At 43.9% G+C, this 19,554-nt stretch overlaps 3 protein-coding genes across 3 annotated transcripts; 1 reads left to right on the forward strand and 2 right to left on the reverse strand.

Annotated features, from left to right (window-relative positions):
- Nucleotides 1–6,661: 6,661 nt before the first annotated feature.
- Nucleotides 6,662–9,003, reverse strand: LOC138719064 (histone H2B 1/2/3/4/6). The gene is made up of 2 exons (XM_069853962.1): nucleotides 7,023–9,003; nucleotides 6,662–6,738 (listed from the first exon to the last, which is right to left on the reverse strand). Exon 1 carries the CDS (start codon nucleotides 8,501–8,503, stop codon nucleotides 8,123–8,125), a length of 381 nt encoding a protein of 126 aa, XP_069710063.1. The 5' UTR covers nucleotides 8,504–9,003; the 3' UTR covers nucleotides 6,662–6,738; nucleotides 7,023–8,122.
- On the forward strand, nucleotides 8,777–9,248 carry LOC138719057 (histone H2A-IV). The gene has a single exon (XM_069853949.1). The coding sequence runs from the start codon at nucleotides 8,856–8,858 to the stop codon at nucleotides 9,243–9,245; it is 390 nt and encodes a 129-aa protein (XP_069710050.1). The 5' UTR covers nucleotides 8,777–8,855; the 3' UTR covers nucleotides 9,246–9,248.
- Nucleotides 9,249–9,380: 132 nt separating this feature from the next.
- On the reverse strand, nucleotides 9,381–10,949 carry LOC138719048 (histone H1.01). The gene has a single exon (XM_069853936.1). It carries the CDS (start codon nucleotides 10,924–10,926, stop codon nucleotides 10,267–10,269), a length of 660 nt encoding a protein of 219 aa, XP_069710037.1. The 5' UTR covers nucleotides 10,927–10,949; the 3' UTR covers nucleotides 9,381–10,266.
- Between the last annotated feature and the right edge of the window lie 8,605 nt (nucleotides 10,950–19,554).

Consider the following 19,554-nt stretch of genomic DNA (forward strand, 5'->3'; position numbering starts at 1 on the left):
ACACATATCTTAATAAGGCGAGTGTGAACACGTGCAGCCGTCTTCTAGCAGCATAGACTGATTGCCGGCTATTTCTTTGACATTAACTCGGTTTTGCAACAGCAGAAAGGGAGAGGAAGGTGAAAACACCTTTGATCAAAGGACAAATGCCTTCCCCAGCCCCTGTGAATGGGACCACTTAGCAAGTCTGAGGAGCTTGTGCCGCGGGCGGCCTAGCAGGAAGCAGGGAATAGCCCTCCCTTTCCTCGGCGGGTCGGGTTCCAACACAGGTCAGCAGCTGCCCCCGCACGTCCCTCTTCGCCCATCTCGCTGGAGGAAAGGAGAACGCGAGCTGTTTCGAACGGCGGATCGCACGATGGCACCCGGATCGAAGAGCTGGCTGCATTTACGCAGATTAGTTAGGTATCATAGAATCACCAGGTTGGAAGATAGCCACCGGATCATCGAGTCCAACCATTCCTATCAAACACTAAACCATGTCCCTCAGCGCCTCACGCACCCGTCCCTTAAACACCTCCAGGGAAGGTGATTCAACCATCTCCCTGGGCAGCCTCTGCCAGTGCCCAATGACCCTTTCTGTGAAATTTTTTTTCCTGATGTCCAGCCTAAACCTCTCCTGGTGGACCTTGGGGCCATTCCCTCTCGTCCTGTCCCCTGGCACTTGGGAGAAGAGGCCAGCACCCTCCTCTCCACAACCTCCTGTATAAATTTGTTACTTTCTTCGTTGTGCGTTCTATTCCTTAAGGGAGGGAAGAAGAAATTAAAAAAACCCAAAACCAAAAAACAACAAACCAACAACACCCCCCCCCCCCAAACAACAAAGCCAAAACACTCAGAGGGCTTTTAATATCTACTAAGCAGTATTTGCTTTACTGTGTCATTTAATCCTACGAGCTTAATTGGGGGTTAACGGAGGAGAATTTATGTTGAAGACGAGTTATCTCTTCGCTATGTAAATGCAGTAGGTGGTGGATAACGGAGCAGAAAGTGCCCGCCAGGACCCCTCGTTTTTCCAGCGACGACGAAACCCTCCGGGTTTGTCGGTCCGGCAATAGCAAGCGGAGACATTCCTGTTTCCCTCTCCGGTGCTAGAGACGGGGATTTAAGGACTGATCTGCCTCCAGGGGAAGAGGGAGCCGAGATGCATTACGGATGAATCGAAGGAGAGTGTTCAGTGTAACTATGAGGTGATGGGAGAGCAGAATCAGGAAAGAAGGCCAGGCTGAACAGAGAAGGACGACACAAAGAGGATGAGGCGGGTAGGCTACGCTGCTCTGCGGCGTCTTCCAACCCTCTGGACTGAGAGAGGCGCCTGGGAACAGCGAAGAGAAGGCAAAGAAAAGGATCAGACATCTCCGGGAAGGGCAGAGCAGGGCTCCGGATTTTTAAATCGAAACCAAGCTATTTCCTTTTCACTTTGTCACCAATTAATGTACATGCAACTCTTCCATTGCCAAGAAATAAACCTGTAGGGTAAGCAGTGAAGTCCACATTATTCAGTCTAGATAAATGTCGTAAATAAACCCCAGTTCTTCAGAAACTTCCAGATGCCCGCTGTTGTTTATATCCTTTGTCACGACCCGCTAAGAAATAATCTTTCATGCAAGTTTTCTCAGAGGTAAAACGGTATAAAAGTTAATCTTCCGCCACGGTCTTATGAAAAGTGCTAATCATTCTGATTGTCTTTATCAAGATTTTAGAAACTCCTTAATTGTTTGATTTTTATCTGTCAATGAGCGCGTGATTAGAAGCTGCTGCTGTATGTCTGAAGTACAACACATACACACCCCATAAGATTTGGTGACATGAAAATATCTATTAAGGCAAAAACCCCAGGGGCTAAATAAGCCTTACACCCATGGGACCATTTTACTTCTTTCCTGTGATTTTTACCAACGATTTCAAAAGGCAGTTTAAAAGCCCCTGCATATAGGGAGTGAAACGGATTCAGACAGGTTTTCTGGACTTCCTTATACAGCTCAGTTGAGCCCAGGCACCCAGATTTGCCTGTGATGCGGTCAGCCCAGTCTGCTGGGCTTGGAGCACAAGGCAGCCCTACTTAAAGATATATTTCTATGTGTAGAAAGATTGGGGCTATGCCACTCCTAGGCTAATTCTTGTCCTCCTCTTCAAAGCAGGATGATTAAAGATACTACCCTGTGTCTGAAGTGCACAAGGCAAAAAATCTCAGTTTTTAGAACTTTATAATGTGGCTTGTTCAGATTGTTTCATATTGCAGTGGCTGCCACTTGTTACAAAAGGAAAAGGGGATGCATTCAAGAGATTAATTTCTTCCTAGCTTGGATACTGCACAAAGGTAGTACAAGATTCCTTATTCTCTGAAGCCCAGATTTTATGGGGAGTCCATAAGTCTCAATGTGTGGCCTCTTCTTATGCTGGGAATTATTTCTTCCATTTTCCCACGAACCTTTCAAGAACTAAATCTACATGGAATGCAAGTAGGCCTACAGGTAAAAAAAAGCTGTGGATTTTACCAGGGGTGAAAATTCCAAGCTGTCTTGTTACTCCTTTTAGGCATAAACTACTTATTTACCAGTTTTGAAATGCAAATATGTTCATAATTGCTTCCTGAGGTTTTCTATGTTAACAAAACAAATGGAAGAAATTTTGTGATTGATTCTAGGTATCATTTTTGACAAGGAATATGTTTGGAGCAACCTCTCCATCAGGATGGGCAATCAAATACATATTTTTTTTTCAACCATCAAAGAAATCCAAACAAAAAACTAAAAACTTCTTTCAAACTACTTAGGCCTCAAGTTCTGTGCCCCCAGTCCCAGACGAAAGAGCTGTTCCTGCTTTTTATAATGTCTCTCCTTCCTTCCTTGTAGGTATATTAGCTGGAAGGGAGGAGTGGAGGTCCCAACTGCATTCACCTGAGCTTCTAGCCGTCTTCTCCAGTAAGATTTGTAGCATGTCTTGAGCTTCATTGTGCTCTGGTACAGCACAACCCTGAAACCAGGTTTTTGGAGCCCAAAGGTTCAATTTTTTCCTTTACAATCTGAACTAGGTACAAGTTCATTACTGGCCAAAAGCATTACTTCGAGGAATATATAAAACCAAATCTTTTTCCATAGTTGCATATAATACTTTCCCCTTCAATGCTTATTATTTTGAAGTGTATTCTTTTCTACTAAAATTGGAAAAGAAAGTTTATGGTAAACTAACATAGGCATAATCCATCTTGTTTGTTGAGTAATTATAACCTCTGACCAATACGGATAAAAATTGCTATAGTCAGTATATGATTTGTTCAGGTTTTGGATCGGGTGCATGGCATCTGTTTCTGGTTTCTGATTCACTGTCAGGTCAGTTAACAAGACAATACAGGTATTTGTTTGTCCAGATGGTGTATTTCAATTTGCAGGAAAAAAAAATCACATTTTTTTAAAAACATGAGGATTAATACATATAAATTTTATTTTAAGTAGGCCAGTCTAGAGAAGACATAAGCCTTTCCAAGAATGCTAACTTTATTATTCTATTAAAAATGAGATAGGGGAATTTTTTTGTAACTGTTTGGATGGTTCTTAAATATTTTTTTATGGCTGGTTATTCACTGCAGGAGTAAACTGTAATGTAACTCTGATAATTTGATTGCTGATTCAGAAAAAGTATTTTGAAAAAAATAATGTTTATATAACCAAAATTAAATACCTTGCACTTCGGTTGCTGTGAATGAAGAGGTATTTTGAGGATAGATGTGGAGGGTAAATAAAAATACATCACAAAACACCTGTTTAAAGTGTTGAAAATTGATAGAATTAATAGCTTTGCATTAGCACTAGACGATAAAGCAGTTGAAGCCTCAGAGTGTAAGAGCTGACAGAGAGTACACCGTTTAATTTAACTAATGCTTCAAACATGGAACTAGGTGAAAACAGCACATGCAATCAGAATGAAGAAGATAAAGACGAAGGAAACAATTTCAAGAAGATGAGGTAACTTTGGAAGAAGGCCAGCCCAATGACCAAGAAAATCATTAAGAAATCAAGTGACCACCAACCAGAATTAAGTGACTGGACATGAGGATTGGGTGATGGGTGGTATGGGTATAACTGGGGAGTACAACCTGCAGCAGAGGTTCTTTTGGGGTACTCAGCTTGAGATGCTCTGCATGTTGGATAAAGAAATAAAATTGCTGACTTGTCTTCTTTTAGCAGGAATCTAGGGCTGAGCTTTGATGAGGTGGCAACCACATAATTCCTGACATGGTCTGGGTGGCAGCTGCATAATTCCTGCAACAGATTAAATAACCCAGACTGAAGAAGTGGCATCCTCATAATTCCTAGCATAGACTAGGTGGCATAATTCCTGCTACACTAGGATGATGCATTTGTACACTGCATTATTTTACTCTTGCTGGATAATGTCATCTGGATAGTATGGATTTAAGAATATAAACAAAACTGCTTTGAACTGAAAAGTAAAGAACACTAAAGTACATGTGAGATGGAAGGATATGCTGCCATGTGATTTGATATTCACACTACTTGTTTACTAATTTTGAATGTTCATCCTCCTGCAGAATGAAATAGTTATATTTGTTATTCTTGCTGAGCCTAAATGCTAGTTATTTTACCTCTGGTGAAAAGAACAAGTACACAAAATTTTTCACTGTATTTTTTAAATTTTTTTTGTCATTTCAGACACTTTTCTTTCAGCACTGATGGAAAAATAACACGTGTTAGGATCAGATCTGATGATGTGTGTACAGTTATTATAATAGCCTATGTTCAAATTATAGCTCCCAATATTGCCTTATTATTCACACTAAGATTGGAAGAAACAGTCATAAGCAACATTTTCTTTTCTTTTGAGTTTAACAAGTCTAGAAATAATTTCACATACTTAAAAAGCCTTTTCTAAAAAAAAAAAAATCAACAGAAACTTTCTGTGAAAGCTGTCTTAATGAAGTTTGCAGTGCAAAGAATACAAAGATAGGAAACACAAAAAGAATTCTTCTGGACTGCTGAACTGGGAGGCCAAAAGGCACCACAGAGTTTCCATTTTAACTCGGGCAACAGGGTTGCCTAATGATAGCTGTAATCTGAACTGGTCTTTTTTATTTTTGTTAGGGCGTTACTGAATTTGACTCATGTCCAAGTATAGAGAATAATAAATAGCCACTGACAAATTCTTCTGATGATCACCATTACTCTGAGAGCATTAGCACTTTTGGTCTATGATATTTTTCGGGGCCATTTCTAGTGACCCACACACATGATTACACTAAAATCCAGCAACCATAACGTGTTAGAATCACAAGGTTGGAAAAATACCTCTTAGATCATCCACTTCAACTGTCAGCCCAACTGTGCCTAATAAACCATATCACAAAGTGCCACATCTACTTGCTTTTTGAACACCTCCAGGGAAGGAGACTCCACCACTTCCTTAGGCAGCGTATTCCAATATGCCATTGTTTCTTAATCTTTTGTAGGCACAAGACACATGGAAAGGCCCAGAATACGCAAACTATGCTTTAGGGTTTGCCATAAGGAGATTTGATCTCTAAACTCCACTTGAAGCTTCTGGAGAACTAAGTATGAAGGGTTCCTTTTACCAGTAGGTGTCTGAAATCCAATCTGACAGGTCCCCATCAGCCTTCATAGAATCATAGAATCACCAGGTTGGAAGAGACCCACAGGGTCATCGAGTCCAACCATTCCTATCAAACACTAAACCATGCCCCTCAGCACCTCGTCCACTCATGCCTTAAACACCTCCAGGTAAGGTGAATCAACCATCTCCCTGGGCAGCCTCTGCCAGTGCCCAATGACCCTTTCTGTGAAAAATTTTTTCCTAATGTTCAGCCTAAACCTCCCCTGGTGGAGCTTGAGGCCATTCCCTCTTGTCCTCTCCCCTGTCACCTGGGAGAAGAGGCCAGCACCCTCCTCTCTACAACCTCCTTTCAGTTGTAGAGAGCAACAAGGTCTCCCTTCAGCCTCCTCTTCTCCAGGCTAAACAACCCCAGCTCTCTCAGCCCCTCCTCATAAGGCCTGTTCTCCAGCCCCTTCACCAGCTTTGTTGCTCTTCTCTGGACTCGCTCCAGAGCCTCAACATCCTTATTGTGGTGAGGGGCCCAGAACTGAACACAGGATTCGAGGAGCGGTCTCACCAGTGCCGAGTACAGGGGGAGAATAACCTCCCTGGACCTGCTGGTCACGCCGTTTCTGATCCAAGCCAAGATACCATTGGCCTTCTTGGCCACCTGGGCACACTGCTGGCTCATGTTCAGTCGGCTGTCAACCAACACCCCCAGGTCCCTCTCCTCCAGGCAGCTTTCTAGACAGACTTCTCCTAGTCTGTAGCTGCACAGGGTTGTCGTGCCCTAAGTGCAGGACCCGGCCTTTGGCCTTGTTAAACCTCATGCCATTGGTCTCAGCCCAGCGGTCCAGCCTGTTCAGATCCCTTTGCAGAGCCTCCCTACCCTCCAGCAGATCCACACTTCCACTCACCTTAGTGTCATCCGCAAACTTGCTAAGGGTGCACTCTATCCCTTTATCCAGGTCATTGATAAAGACATTGAACAGGGCTGGACCCAGCTCTGAGCCCTGGGGAAACCCACTTGTAACTGGCCTCTTTCATGCTTAAAGAAACATAAATCGGTGGCCAACTTAAGGGACCTACTGTCTGTCTTTACCTATACGACCAAACAACACATGGTCAGTACTAGAAAGGCTGACTTTTGTGATTCTGTGGTCCCTGCATGGACTAAGTGTGTTCACTGTGGGAATATATGCTGGTCCAACGATGTGGCCTTATCAGGTTGCTAGGGAGACGTTTGGAACACGTCAAGGTCGAGAAGCAGCTACAGCATGAGAACAAGGCAGTCTGCGTGCAAGATTACTTATACCAACACTACCAGGGGAAACTTTGGGCTTTGGCCATGCATTACAAACATTAGACAAGAGAGCAGAAAAGTACAAAAGGCTTGCTTGCTAATAAATGACTTGATTTCCAATCATATTGATTCTCTGTGATCTTGTCTGGGGTACCTCCCACAGTTCACAATTCCACAAAACGTGCTTGGAATTCAGGATTATTCAGGTCCAGTTTGAGTGAATGTGATAATGTCTTTGATCAGCATCTACAGCAGTGTTCAATTACCCCAAAATGCGATGAAATTATTCAGATTAAACTGTGGATTGTGGCTGAAAGACTTTAGGGCCCGTTAGTAGTTATATGATAACCTTTCTGATACTGTATGAAGTCAGTCTACAGTGGCTAGTTTCAAAATTGTTTACAGTTGAATGAAATCACTGACATGTAACAACAGGAAAGGTCAGGTAGGTATGAAATAACATTCATCTTCACTTTGTGTTTTTAGTTACAAAGGGGATATTCTCTTCCTAAAGCAGACCAGGGAGAAATTGTGCAAGTTACTGCAAAAAACACATGCATGGTGAAATTACTTAAAAAAAAAAAAAATAGCTGAAGATAAATAACATTTTGAAAGGACTTCTGTGCTGTATTAATCATTGACCTATTGGTAAAAGCTTATTAAGCTAAATGTCACTTATTACCATGTAAATTCTTTCAGAATATAATGCACTGTGTGCACCTCTAACAACTGCTATGAGAAGCCTGAGCACCATCATGTGGGAGATGTTGTTATTGCAGTTACAAAGATGTGCAGATATATTTCTGTTAGTAATCATTTTGACTCTTTCCAGGCGGTAAAACTACAGACTACATCAGTTTTCCTTCATATTAAAATGCATAAAACAGGAATATATACTTAGAATATACATATACACACACTTAGAATCAAGAGAGATGTATTACAAGAAACATGGTGCTAACACAACATTAAAAGTGCAATAAAACTATACATAAAGGAAATTATCTCCGAGTAAGAAAATGCAATACAAAACTCTCACTAGCTGCAACAAGTAATTCATGCCCAGATTAATTGTATGTTGCTCAACACAGGAAAAATGAGAATAATTAATTCATCAAAATAACGGGACTTATAAAAGTGACTGTAAATCTACTACTCACAGTAAAAAAACAAATTGACAGGACAGCCCTTTTACTGAAAAGGTGGGTGGCTCTGAAAAGAGCCTTTGGGTTAAATGGTCTTTAAAACAGGTATCTACTTGGAGCTGGTGTACTTGGTGACAGCCTTGGTGCCCTCAGAGACCGCGTGCTTGGCCAGCTCGCCGGGCAGCAGCAGCCGCACGGCCGTCTGGATCTCCCGCGAGGTGATGGTGGAGCGCTTGTTGTAGTGCGCCAGGCGCGACGCCTCGCCGGCGATGCGCTCGAAGATGTCGTTGACGAAGGAGTTCATGATGCCCATGGCCTTGGACGAGATGCCCGTGTCGGGGTGCACCTGCTTCAGCACCTTGTACACGTAGATGGAGTAGCTCTCCTTGCGGCTCCTCTTGCGCTTCTTGTCGCCTTTCTTCTGCGTCTTGGTGACGGCTTTCTTGGAGCCCTTCTTGGGCGCGGGAGCGGACTTGGCCGGCTCAGGCATCGCAGCAAACGCGAATCACACACAAACCACAACAACCGAGCAGCAGCAGTAGAAAAACGAACTGCGGAGAAGTGGCTGCTTGGCACGTATTTATAGGTCCCATATGCAAATTAGCAGCATCACATATGCGCCATTTCATTGGACAAAACTCCGCGACGCGTCAACACTCCCCGTTGCCGCTTTCTATTGGTTAGAATTCGATTCGTCTTCTGATTGGCTGCCTAGAGGAGACCTACTTCTCACCCTATCAGCGACGGGGCGAGGTGGGAAAGCGAGGCTATAGCTGAGGAGTTCTGGCTGTTGGCGCTGTTCTGCTGCTCGTCGCTGTTGGAACCAAGTGAGCAAGGAAGAGATGTCCGGCCGCGGGAAGCAGGGCGGGAAGGCGCGGGCCAAGGCCAAGTCGCGCTCGTCGCGGGCCGGGCTGCAGTTCCCCGTGGGCCGCGTGCACCGGCTGCTGCGCAAGGGCAACTACGCGGAGCGGGTGGGCGCCGGCGCCCCGGTGTACCTGGCGGCCGTGCTGGAGTACCTGACGGCCGAGATCCTGGAGCTGGCGGGCAACGCGGCCCGCGACAACAAGAAGACGCGCATCATCCCCCGGCACCTGCAGCTCGCCATCCGCAACGACGAGGAGCTCAACAAGCTGCTGGGCAAGGTGACGATCGCGCAGGGCGGGGTGCTGCCCAACATCCAGGCCGTGCTGCTGCCCAAGAAGACCGACAGCCACAAGGCGAAAGCCAAGTGAAAAGCGACACGACACGCTGGTCTATTCCGGAGAAAACAATCCAAAGGCTCTTTTCAGAGCCACCCACTAAATCATAAGAGAGCTCAGATATCCCTACCATAGTTATGCCGGTGTGTATGAATTACTCAACCCACATTTGGTCTCGTTTTCTCTATGTTTATTAACAGTATTTTTTTTGGCTTGGTGATAGTAGCAACGCTTTCCATATTTTCTTTAACACAAAGCCGTGCCAAAACGTCCTCCCAAAGCAACTTCTTCCTGGGAAGGGACATTTTCCGTTCAGCTCTTCCGCCAGAGAACACAGGAACAGTGTATTTCGGCGAGAGCTCCCGTCCCTCCCGCTCCCCCCTCTTCCGCGTTTTTCTTCTTCGAGAGTGGCTGAAACGGCACCAGAGATACGAGGCGTAATCGACTTCGGGGAAGGGGGGGAAGGGGCAGCGGGCTGGGCTCTTCGCTGGCCAATCCTTGGTCAGGGCGGGCTTTTTCAATACTTAAATGCTTCTTTTCTTTCTCATAGGGAACAAAAGGAGAGGGAATGCCCAGGGCTATTCTCGGGTCGGTAGAGAAATCCTCCCCCCTCCTCCCGGACAGACAAAACCCATTTAAGGAGTCCCCTTAAGAGTGATAATATACAATAATTAGACATGGCTCAGTTGTAGCGGGCCTGTCCACTGCATTAATTTCGTTACAAAATAGCCTTAAAAAAACATACATCCGATTCTTATCAAATTATTACTATAAAACATTGCTTCCTGGTAGTCAAACCAATTACTTTTCAAAAAGATGTAAAAGTCTGCACTTCCCTAAAGCCGCCCCATTAACCGTGCTCGTTAGAGTTTCTTTCGGTAATCGTAGGGATAAAATAAATTAAAATTGTCCTGTGACGACTTACTAATTACTGGATTCTTGCTGCAGGTTACAGACGACCTCGGTGCCTCAGCTCCTTTAGGGAAAGTGTGGGTGGCTCTTAAAAGAGCCGTTGGATAACAAAATATGTAGAGCAGGTCTCTCGTGGTATAACTTACTTCTTCTTGGGCGCCGCCTTCTTCGCCTTGGCTGCTTTGGGCTTGGTCGCCTTGGGCTTGGCTGCTTTGGGCTTCACCGCCTTTGCCTTGGCCGGGCTCTTGGCGGCCTTCTTGGGGCGGCCCGTCTTGGCGGCTTTCTTGGGGCTCTTGGCCGCTTTCTTGGTGGCGGCGGCCGCCGGCTTCTTGGCTTTCTTGGGGCTCTTCTTCACCGGCGCAGCCTTCTTGGGCTTCTTGGCGGCGCTGGCGGGCTTCTTGGCCGCCGGCTTCTTGGGCTTGGCCGCCGCCGTGCGCTTCTTGGGGGCTTTTTCCTTCACTTCGCCGGGCTTCTTGTTGAGGCGGAAAGAGCCGGAGGCGCCGGTGCCCTTGGTCTGCACCAGGGTGCCCTTGCTGACGAGGCTCTTGAGCCCCAGCTTGATGCGGCTGTTGTTCTTCTCCACATCGTAGCCGCCGGCGGCCAGCGCCTTCTTGAGCGCGGCGAGGGAGAGCCCCTTGCGCTCCTTGGAGGCGGACACGGCCTTGGTGATCAGCTCGGTGACGCTGGGGCCCGCGGGCTTGCGGGCTTTGGAGCCGCCCGCCGCTTTCTTCGGCTTCTTGGCGGCGGCCTTAGCGGCGGGTGCGGGCGCATCGGGAGCGGCGGCGGGAGCGGTCTCGGACATCGCGGCGGCGTCCTCTGCGGAGCAGGCGAACACAATTGGGCTGGCGCGGGTCAGATGCTCGTATTTTTAGAGAGGAGCCGCGCGGTGATTGGTGCGTTGCAGAGCCCGCCCCGCTGCACGGCCGGGGAGCCCTTCGGTGTGCTCGATTTGTGTTTCTTTGGACTAACAAAAGTGTATTTTCCTCGGAATTTCTGCCACCAAATCGCCCCATTTCCCTCGTGAAGAAGGAGAAGAGCAGGTACTTGCGTTCGGGAGAGTTTCCAGCCGCAAACTCGCGTGTTGAGTTAAAGGAGAGACGATAAATCCCGTGTGCTGCTGCTGGAGAGAGCTCTGAAGAGAGAAACTTTTGTTTTTCCTTGCAAATTAAAAATTTCCTTTTGACATAAATGTTTCAGCAACGACCCGGTCTCATTCTTTAGAGGGTTTTCTTGAGGTTAAAGTCGAAATCTGCCAATTTTAAGCTATTTTGACAGTTTAAATTGATTTTGAAGAAGAGGAAGTAACACAAACTCCTCTTTCAGCTCTGAATATGGATTAAGAACCGGTTCCTTTGACCATGTGTTTTACCTCCTAAAAAGCTAAAGTCTAGTGAAATAGTGCTTCGTACAACCTCTTATTGCATTTATTATTGGACCATAACCAATTTTTTAGTATCTGGAGATTTATAAACACATAGTTCTTTTATGTTGTCTTACTGGAATTTCAGCAGAAGGGAGGCAAACTCTGCCCTCTTACTTTGTGGTCGGTGTTTTCTTTCTTTGTTTATTTTCCGAATGATTTTCTATACCAATGAGTATATAAATCAACGTTTTTGCTTTTGACATTGTATATCACTTGCAAAGAAACAGTTATTTTATATTTGATGTTCCAAAATTGCAGCTTTGTAAAAGAAAACAAGCTCCTAAACTTCTGGTGTTATTTACTGAAATTACCTTTGTCTCTTTAGTAATTTAAGATGTGCAAGGGCTATTGTAGCAGTTTAGTAGGTATGCTATTCCTGCCTAGAGATTATTATTTTGTCATGTATTTTGCCTAATAGTAGTAGAACTTAAAACTGTATTGCTGTTTGGGTTTTTGTTTTTCTAAACACATCTCACACAGCATGTCTGCACAGAGGTTTACTTAAAGCCCATTCTGAATCCTCTCCCCACTCTAAATAAAGCCCACATAATTCTTCCTTATTAATTTTACAGACATCGCTGAAATGAATAAATGCTTTCAGGACTAAAACTAGAGCTGTGTTTTAGAAGGGGGGAGGTAGGCCGTAAATCATTCCTAAAGAACCAGGAAGAATTCAATCAATATTGATATGTGGCTGAGGATGATGTAATATGCTGAACAGAACAGAGTTCTGGAATGATATTTCATGAGTTGGTGCCTGATTATGAACAAGTGTATTATCCATTGCCTTTTGTAGTTATTTAAGAATCACAGAGGCTACTCTTAAGCCCTCTAATTTTCCTTTGATATAACCCTATATAGCACATAGTGAGAATGCAATATCTAAACAGATAATAGCAACCAAAATTTCAGATTGTAGAAATAGGTAGATTTAGGTAAGTGCCATGACTTTGTTTCATTTACAATGGCTATTCTGTAAATACTAAATGTGTATATAATGTAAAAATACTTTAGTTTGCTCTAAAATAGTGTTTTAGGGAATATGAAACTGCATAAATGCAATGAAGGGAAAAATTGCTACCTAGCTCATGGAAGAAAAAAATATCAGAAAAAAAAGTTGCAGAAAAAGTACACCTGACCTCTCTAATAGTTCATCAGGCATATAACTGAGAAAAGGGCTAATCAAACTATGATTTTCAGTGTCTTTCTTGTAAAACATATGTAACATGAAATAACAACACAAAAATGAAATAAATTAGAGTGGCTTTAGGTATTGAAGATATACCTACACAAATTACCAGAAGTGAAGCAAAATAAATAAATAAATGCATATTTTGAAGCCCACACACTATATGTGTTTATAAATCAATGAATGAATGAGATTTTCCGTTGACTTGACCACGTACTGAAATAAAGTAGCAGTGCTAGGAGGGGTGACATTTAGCAGCTACCAAGATGCTTCGTAGCATATAAATGGAGGAAAACCATGGACTATGAATTAAATGTCACCAAAATAAAAACTCATACTGCCTACTCTTGTTTTGAATTCATAAGCATTTACTTGAGTAACTTTTACTGGAAGAGATTTAAATACTTCAGCCCCCAACTGTGGCTTCGTAGTATTGATTAATTTTTATTGGCGGCTGAAATTGAGGTGGATAACATGGTCACCATCCCAGTTCTCTGCCTGGCTTTTCTCCCAGCAGTTCCTGCCTTCTCCCAGTGTCCAAAAGCGATGACTAATAATATGTGTAGCTGTTTCTGATCTCCAACAGTTAAGAGTCTACTACCTTAAAATAAACTGAAGTAACTTCAAGAAATTTCATGACACACAGAGAAGCTTTAATTTTTCTTTTTAAATGGCTTTGCAGCAAAGACATAAAATAACTTCAGTGATGCATAAGTGCTGCTTGGAACACATGTTCTTTTCTATGTGAAAAAAAAACATGCATGAGCAAAAGTTTTGGAAAGTTAAGGTGCTATTGGCAATTTTAAAAAGAGTTTGCTCTGCAGTCAGGACAGATTGTTTAGAAAGAATGGACTGATGTACTCAGGCAAAGAAAAAACCTGGTGAAGGATTGAAAGGCAGAAATGGCAGTTTCGCTTCCAGCTGAAAAAATGAGAAAAGGAAATAATCCCAATTTAGGAATAGGATATTTTAGAAAGACTTCACGAAGAAGGCACTGTTTAGTCTCTTACATTCAGTTTGGCTTTTCCAATGCAACTGAAGGGAGATAGACTTCATCATTTATTAAAAGAGGAGACTGATACCAGGATCTCCAGAGATACTTTCAGCAAGAACATCACTCCAGTGTCTTCTACATCTGAACTACTTCAATTCGCCCTACCTCATGGGCACCCCAGCAGGCCACACTAGATCCCAACCTTGCACAAGATTGCAGTCGCAACCCTGCAAGCCATTCACTTCCTTTCAGATATCCAGGTCTGTTCAGCTTTTACAGTTATCTATTAAGACCTCTTGGCATAAGCAAGGAGACACATGAACACAGCCAAGGGCTGGCACTGCACCTGAGAGCTATCAAACATTCCCATCTCCAGTTTGGGGCCTGTTAGTACTTGCTCCTAAGAAAAGAGCTCTAGGTTATATTAAGGTAGGTTTGCAATAATGAGAGGTAGCACAGTAGTTGTTCTTCTCAAGCAATTTTGTTAGGAGGCATTAGTGTGAGAGTTAGCCACACAAATATGGCTAATGGTGAGCGCTGGTCAGTCATTCTTAGATAGTTAGAGGAAGTACAGCTGATATGCCTGTGCACCACAGCCCCTCTCCTTCCTTCAAGTGTCAGTTTCCAGAGAGATTTAGATGAGGGTCTTTACATTATATGTCATGCTCCCATATACATATTCCACAGGAAAGAACTGTAAATACTCCCCACAACTGTGATTACACTCCTATTAGTGTTACGCCCATGCCTTACTTGCCCTCAGTGACTTCATCCTTCATCTGAGTTACAAATGTAATAACCAGTGTGATCAAACCAGCCAGCACAGTTTAACAGCTTTTAACCCTTAGCTGAGCAATTTAAAAGGGGTAGCTACCAAACTACAATCTCATTGCAGCTCAGCAAACAAGTTTCTGCCTACATAATACTAAAGGTGCTGCTGCTGGTGCTGTTAAGACTTCTGAGTGTAATGAGGCCACACAAGGCCCTTTAAAACCCGTGTATAGCTGAGCATCTCTAGTGGGTAGGACAAATAGGGTAGGGCAATGGATGACTGTTACCACAGACTCAGCTTCCTGGAATGTTGCACACTCCTCCCTGTACTTTTGGTTAAGGGTTGGGGCACTTATTGTGGCCTCCCTTCATCGTTGCCGTGGTATGTCATTTGACCATTGAAAACTTATAGTCCACAGCCTGGATATGTCCATAGTTATGAGGCACTGGGAAGGATGCCCTTGCTGGGAAAGTGGGGAAAAAAAAAAACCAAACAAAACCCATCAAAAACGTAAGGGCTCAAAACCCTTCCCAGAACATCTAATGAGGGAAAAAAGATGCATTTTGTTCTCTACTGTATGTGAGTTTACCAGGTTAAAGACATTTTTACTTTTCTCTCATGCAGGCAGAAGGAAAGATTCTCTGAAGCAAACTGTCTGTGAAAGCGAAGCAACAATAGCAGAAGCTCCATCAGCCATGGCTCCCCAAAGAAACCATCTTCTTCTGAAATTATAATGCCTCTCTTTCCCCTGCATTTAATAGGGTTCTGCCAAGTAAAGGTATCACCACATTGTCCTTTCAGAGCAGCCTCTCTATCATCCTTGAGGCCTGGCTGCTTAGAGAAGTAAGCGAGCCACGCAGAACAATGCTGAGCAACCCACTCTTCCTCCCCAAAGCACCCTGGTGTTTCTGACTGCTTTCTGCCCTCCGCTGTTTCTTAGTTGTGTGCCAGTGCTTCCTGTGAATGCTGGTAAGAGGAAGGGAGTAATGTGACCGATGCCCCTCAAGCCAGAGCCGTGTTTGGTACCTATGGAGTGACGGTGTCTTTGGGCAAGTAGTGTGTGCACAGCTAGTCTGCAGCTTGCCATCTCCCTGCCTTGTGACACCCTAGATGTTGATGTGACAGGCTTACGGGTACATTTGTGTTGTCAAGCAGCCCATATTTGCCATACAGGCAGCGATGGGCTTAACCAGACACTGTGGAGGCTGGTCTTTTGCCATCAGTGAGAGACAAAGGACTGTGCCACACACAGTGTGAAGGTGCTGTTACTAAATGATGCTGTCTTGCTGGTTTTCCTCCGAGGAGTGGGGGTGAACCATATACTGACCAGGTAATGCTGCTCGTGCCACCTTTATAGAGCAGGCGTATTACAAAGTAGCACTTGGGTGCCAGCAATATAGGCTGGTTGTCTTCCCATGAAAGGCAGAAAAAAAGTTTTAAGGAGTCGGTCAGTATGTGAGGGTGATGTGTTGTAGTTTATGTTTTTCAAAATACATGCTTTGAAGTTGTGCAGTCCGTGGGCTTGTGCCAGAGCAGGACTGTCCATGGTTAGGATGTCATCTAGACTGCCAGGGGCACTGGAAGAGCCAGCTGGTGCTTGGATTTCCCCACAATATACAAATGAGGCCTGTCATTCTGCAGTGTTGCTATCAGTCAGTTAGGAAATCAGGAATTTGGCTTCATAGGCTCATGAGAGTATGTGTATAAAGTGTAGGCACATTCAAGAAAAATATATTTCACCTGTTTTGCCTGCAACCTGCCTTGTATGAACTGGTCTCAGAGAGAAAGATTGGATTCCCTGTTAAGTGTTTAAAGTGTAAATCTTGGTCTTCCTGACATAGTTTTTGTTTCTGCTTTGGACACTGAAGATGCAATTAAGTTTTAGTGGATTTGTGCATGAAATGAGGAGTAAGAACATCAAGTTTAATTTTTCTGTGCTGTTTGAGGTTAGCAGTTTGCAACATCTTACATTTAAGTGTATGGTTAGCAAGACTAGCACACAAGGCCAGCACTGAGCAGCTAGGAGCATGGATCAGCCTATGTCCAGCTGTATGGAGGTGGTAAATAAAAAGAAATCATCTGTATTTTTTCATTTACCCAAACTGCACTAGTAGGCAGCTACAAGAAAGGAAACTTAAAAGTCCAGGTTACCCAAAGCTGTTGAGAAAAGGGCCTGCTGATCAATTAGGTAAATATTTTAATAATTCTGATGTTAACTGTCCAGATCAAATGCATACTCATTTATAAAAATATCTTCCGGGGGGGAGGAGGGTAGGAAAGTGGGGAAGGAAAAAAAAGAGAGAAAAGAACAAGAGAGATTAAGCTTAACAGTTAAACTAAAACTTAAGTGGAGGCAAATGTGTAATCTCTGTTTGTTTTATTAATTTCATAGAAGAAACCAGGCCTTAGCACGTTGAGTACATAGAAAGGCTTTCAAAGGTTACCACTGTCAGTGACATCACTGGATGAGAAATGCAATTTCAAATTTGCATTTGACACTAAAGAAAATATTCTTTTACATGAATACTATTTGGTTTTCTTGGTTTGGTTTGGTTTGTTTTTTTTCCATTTTACAACATGTGATTATTCTCCCAACATGGTGAATCATCTTAGCTCTGATTTGGGTTGATTTGGGGTTATTTTGTCACCTGGCTATAGATTCTTCAGTGCTGAAAGATAAACTTTCTCTCTGCTCTTCTGGGCTAATATTGGGAACACATAAGTCTTAGCTCTGGAAGAGTACAAACGAAGAATAAAGAGTATAGTAAGTGTAGTAGTGGAACTTCTTTCCTTCTTTCTGCAGTTAGGCTTATCAGCAGGGATCCAAAGTGGGGAAAAATTAATGGACAATAAGTGGGTCAAACTGAAGATTATGCAGCCCTTTGAATTGTATTCTGGGAAAAGTCCTATGATCGTAACACTGCAAGAACTGAATAATTCACAGGAAACTTGCATCTGGACCATTATCTCATGTGTGACATAGGCCATTAAAAAAAACCAAAAAACATGTAAGAACAATAACTGATGTCTCATGAAAATGATGCATTATGTCCTAGTGGTCTGTAGGCCAGGGACTCACCAAGTCAGGGGGAATGCCTTTGAATCAAAGGTATTTGAATAGATTTTTCTGCTGTATGTTTATGGGCTGCTTTCTCTGATCATGAAACAGACGCTCCTAAAAGCTACGCTAAAGCACATGGAGGACATGGGAGTGATTAATGGCAGCCAGCACGGCTTCACCAGGGGCAACTCCTGTATGACCAACTTAGTGGCTTTCTATGACGGGGTAACCACAGCTGTGGCCATAGGAAAACCTACAGATGTGACCTATCTGGACTTCTGTAAAGCCTTTGACATGGTCCCCCTCAACATCCTTCTCTCTAAATTAGAGAGGTATGGATTAGATGGGTAGATGTACAGTGGATAAGTAACTGGTTGGATGGTCATATTCAAAGACTAATGGTCAATGGTTCAAAGTCCAGACGGAGATCTGTGACAAGTGGTGTCCCTCAGGGGTCTGTACTGGGGCTGGTGCTGTTTAATATCTTCATCAATGATATTGACAGCAAGGTTGAGTGCACCCTCAGCAAGTTTGCAGATGACACTAAGCTGAGTAGTGTAGTTGCCACATCGGAAGAATGAGATGTCATCCAAAGGGAACTGGACAAGCTGGAGAAGTGGGCCTGTGAGAACCTCATGTGGTTCAACAAGGCCAGGTGTAAGTTCCTATACCTGGGTCGGGGCAATCCTCGTTTTCAGTACATGATGGGGAATTACATGATTGAGAGCTGCCCTGCAGAGAAGGATTTGGGGGTGCTGGTCAAAAAGAAGCTCAACATGAGCCGGCAATGCGCACTTGCAGCCCAGAAGGCCAACCTTATCCTGGTCTGCATAAAAAGAAGCATGGGCAGCAGTATGAGGGAAGTGATTCTGCCCCTCTATTCCTCTCTTGTGAGACCTCATCTGGAGTACTGTGTCCAGTTCTGGAATCCTCAACATAAGTAGGACGTGGAGCTGTTGGAATGGGTCCAGAGGAGGGCTACAAAGATGATTAGAGGGCTGGAGCACTTCCCATACAAGGACAGGCTGAGAGAGTTGGGGTTGTTCAGCCTGGAGAAGAGAAGGCTCTGATGAGATCTTATAGTGACCTTCCAGTACCTGAAAGGGGCGTACAAGAAAGCTGGAGAGGGACTATTCATAAAGGTTTGTGGTGATAGGATGAGGGGGAATGGATATAAACTGGGGAGGTGCAGATTTAGAATAGACATTAGGAAGAATTTCTTCACCATGAGAGTGGTGAGGCACTGGCCCAGGTTGCCCAGGGAAGCTGTGTCTGCCCCATCCCTGGAGGTGTTCAATACCAAGGTGTTCAATCTAGAGGGATGTCCCTGCCCATGGCAGGGGGATTAGAACTAGATGATCCTTAAGGTCTCTTCCAACCCTGACTATTCTATGATTCTAATATGTCAGCTCTAACTTTTCATACTTCGGGATGTGGCTTTAACATGACAGATAATAAAAGGCTGTCTAACATATAGTAAGAGTGGGAGGTGAACAAATGGGTGATGGACACGTATACTACATGGTGTGTATCCATTTCCTAGATGCAGTGTGTATGTCTGTGTGTGTGTTACAAAATGGTGCTAGAAAATGTGCTTTCTACGGTGTAGATGAAGTGGGACTGTGTGGCAGCCAGCACAGACAGTGAACTGAACCCCCTTTCCTGTAGCTGAAAAGAGGAGAAGAAAATATATATAAAGCAGAGAGAAAGACAATTTATTTGCAAGAACAGAGAAAAAGTCTTCAGGGCCAGGCAGAGATGTTCCTATACAAAATACCAGAGCTGAAACATTCTAGGAAATAAGTACCTCTCCATTTTATTTTTAGATCCTATCTTGCACACAGACCATCCCTCCTGAAGTCACTGGGACTGAGGCAAAACCAAATGCTGATGTTAGAGGCACAAAACTGTAAGAGTTCACAAAGATCTCCTTGAACCCTTTTTCTTGAAAGGATCTCCTCTGTCTCTGTGTGGATAATGATGCTTGTATT

Source organism: Phaenicophaeus curvirostris, chromosome 1 (assembly GCF_032191515.1).
Source record: "Phaenicophaeus curvirostris isolate KB17595 chromosome 1, BPBGC_Pcur_1.0, whole genome shotgun sequence".
Lineage (NCBI taxonomy): Eukaryota > Metazoa > Chordata > Aves > Cuculiformes > Cuculidae > Phaenicophaeus > Phaenicophaeus curvirostris.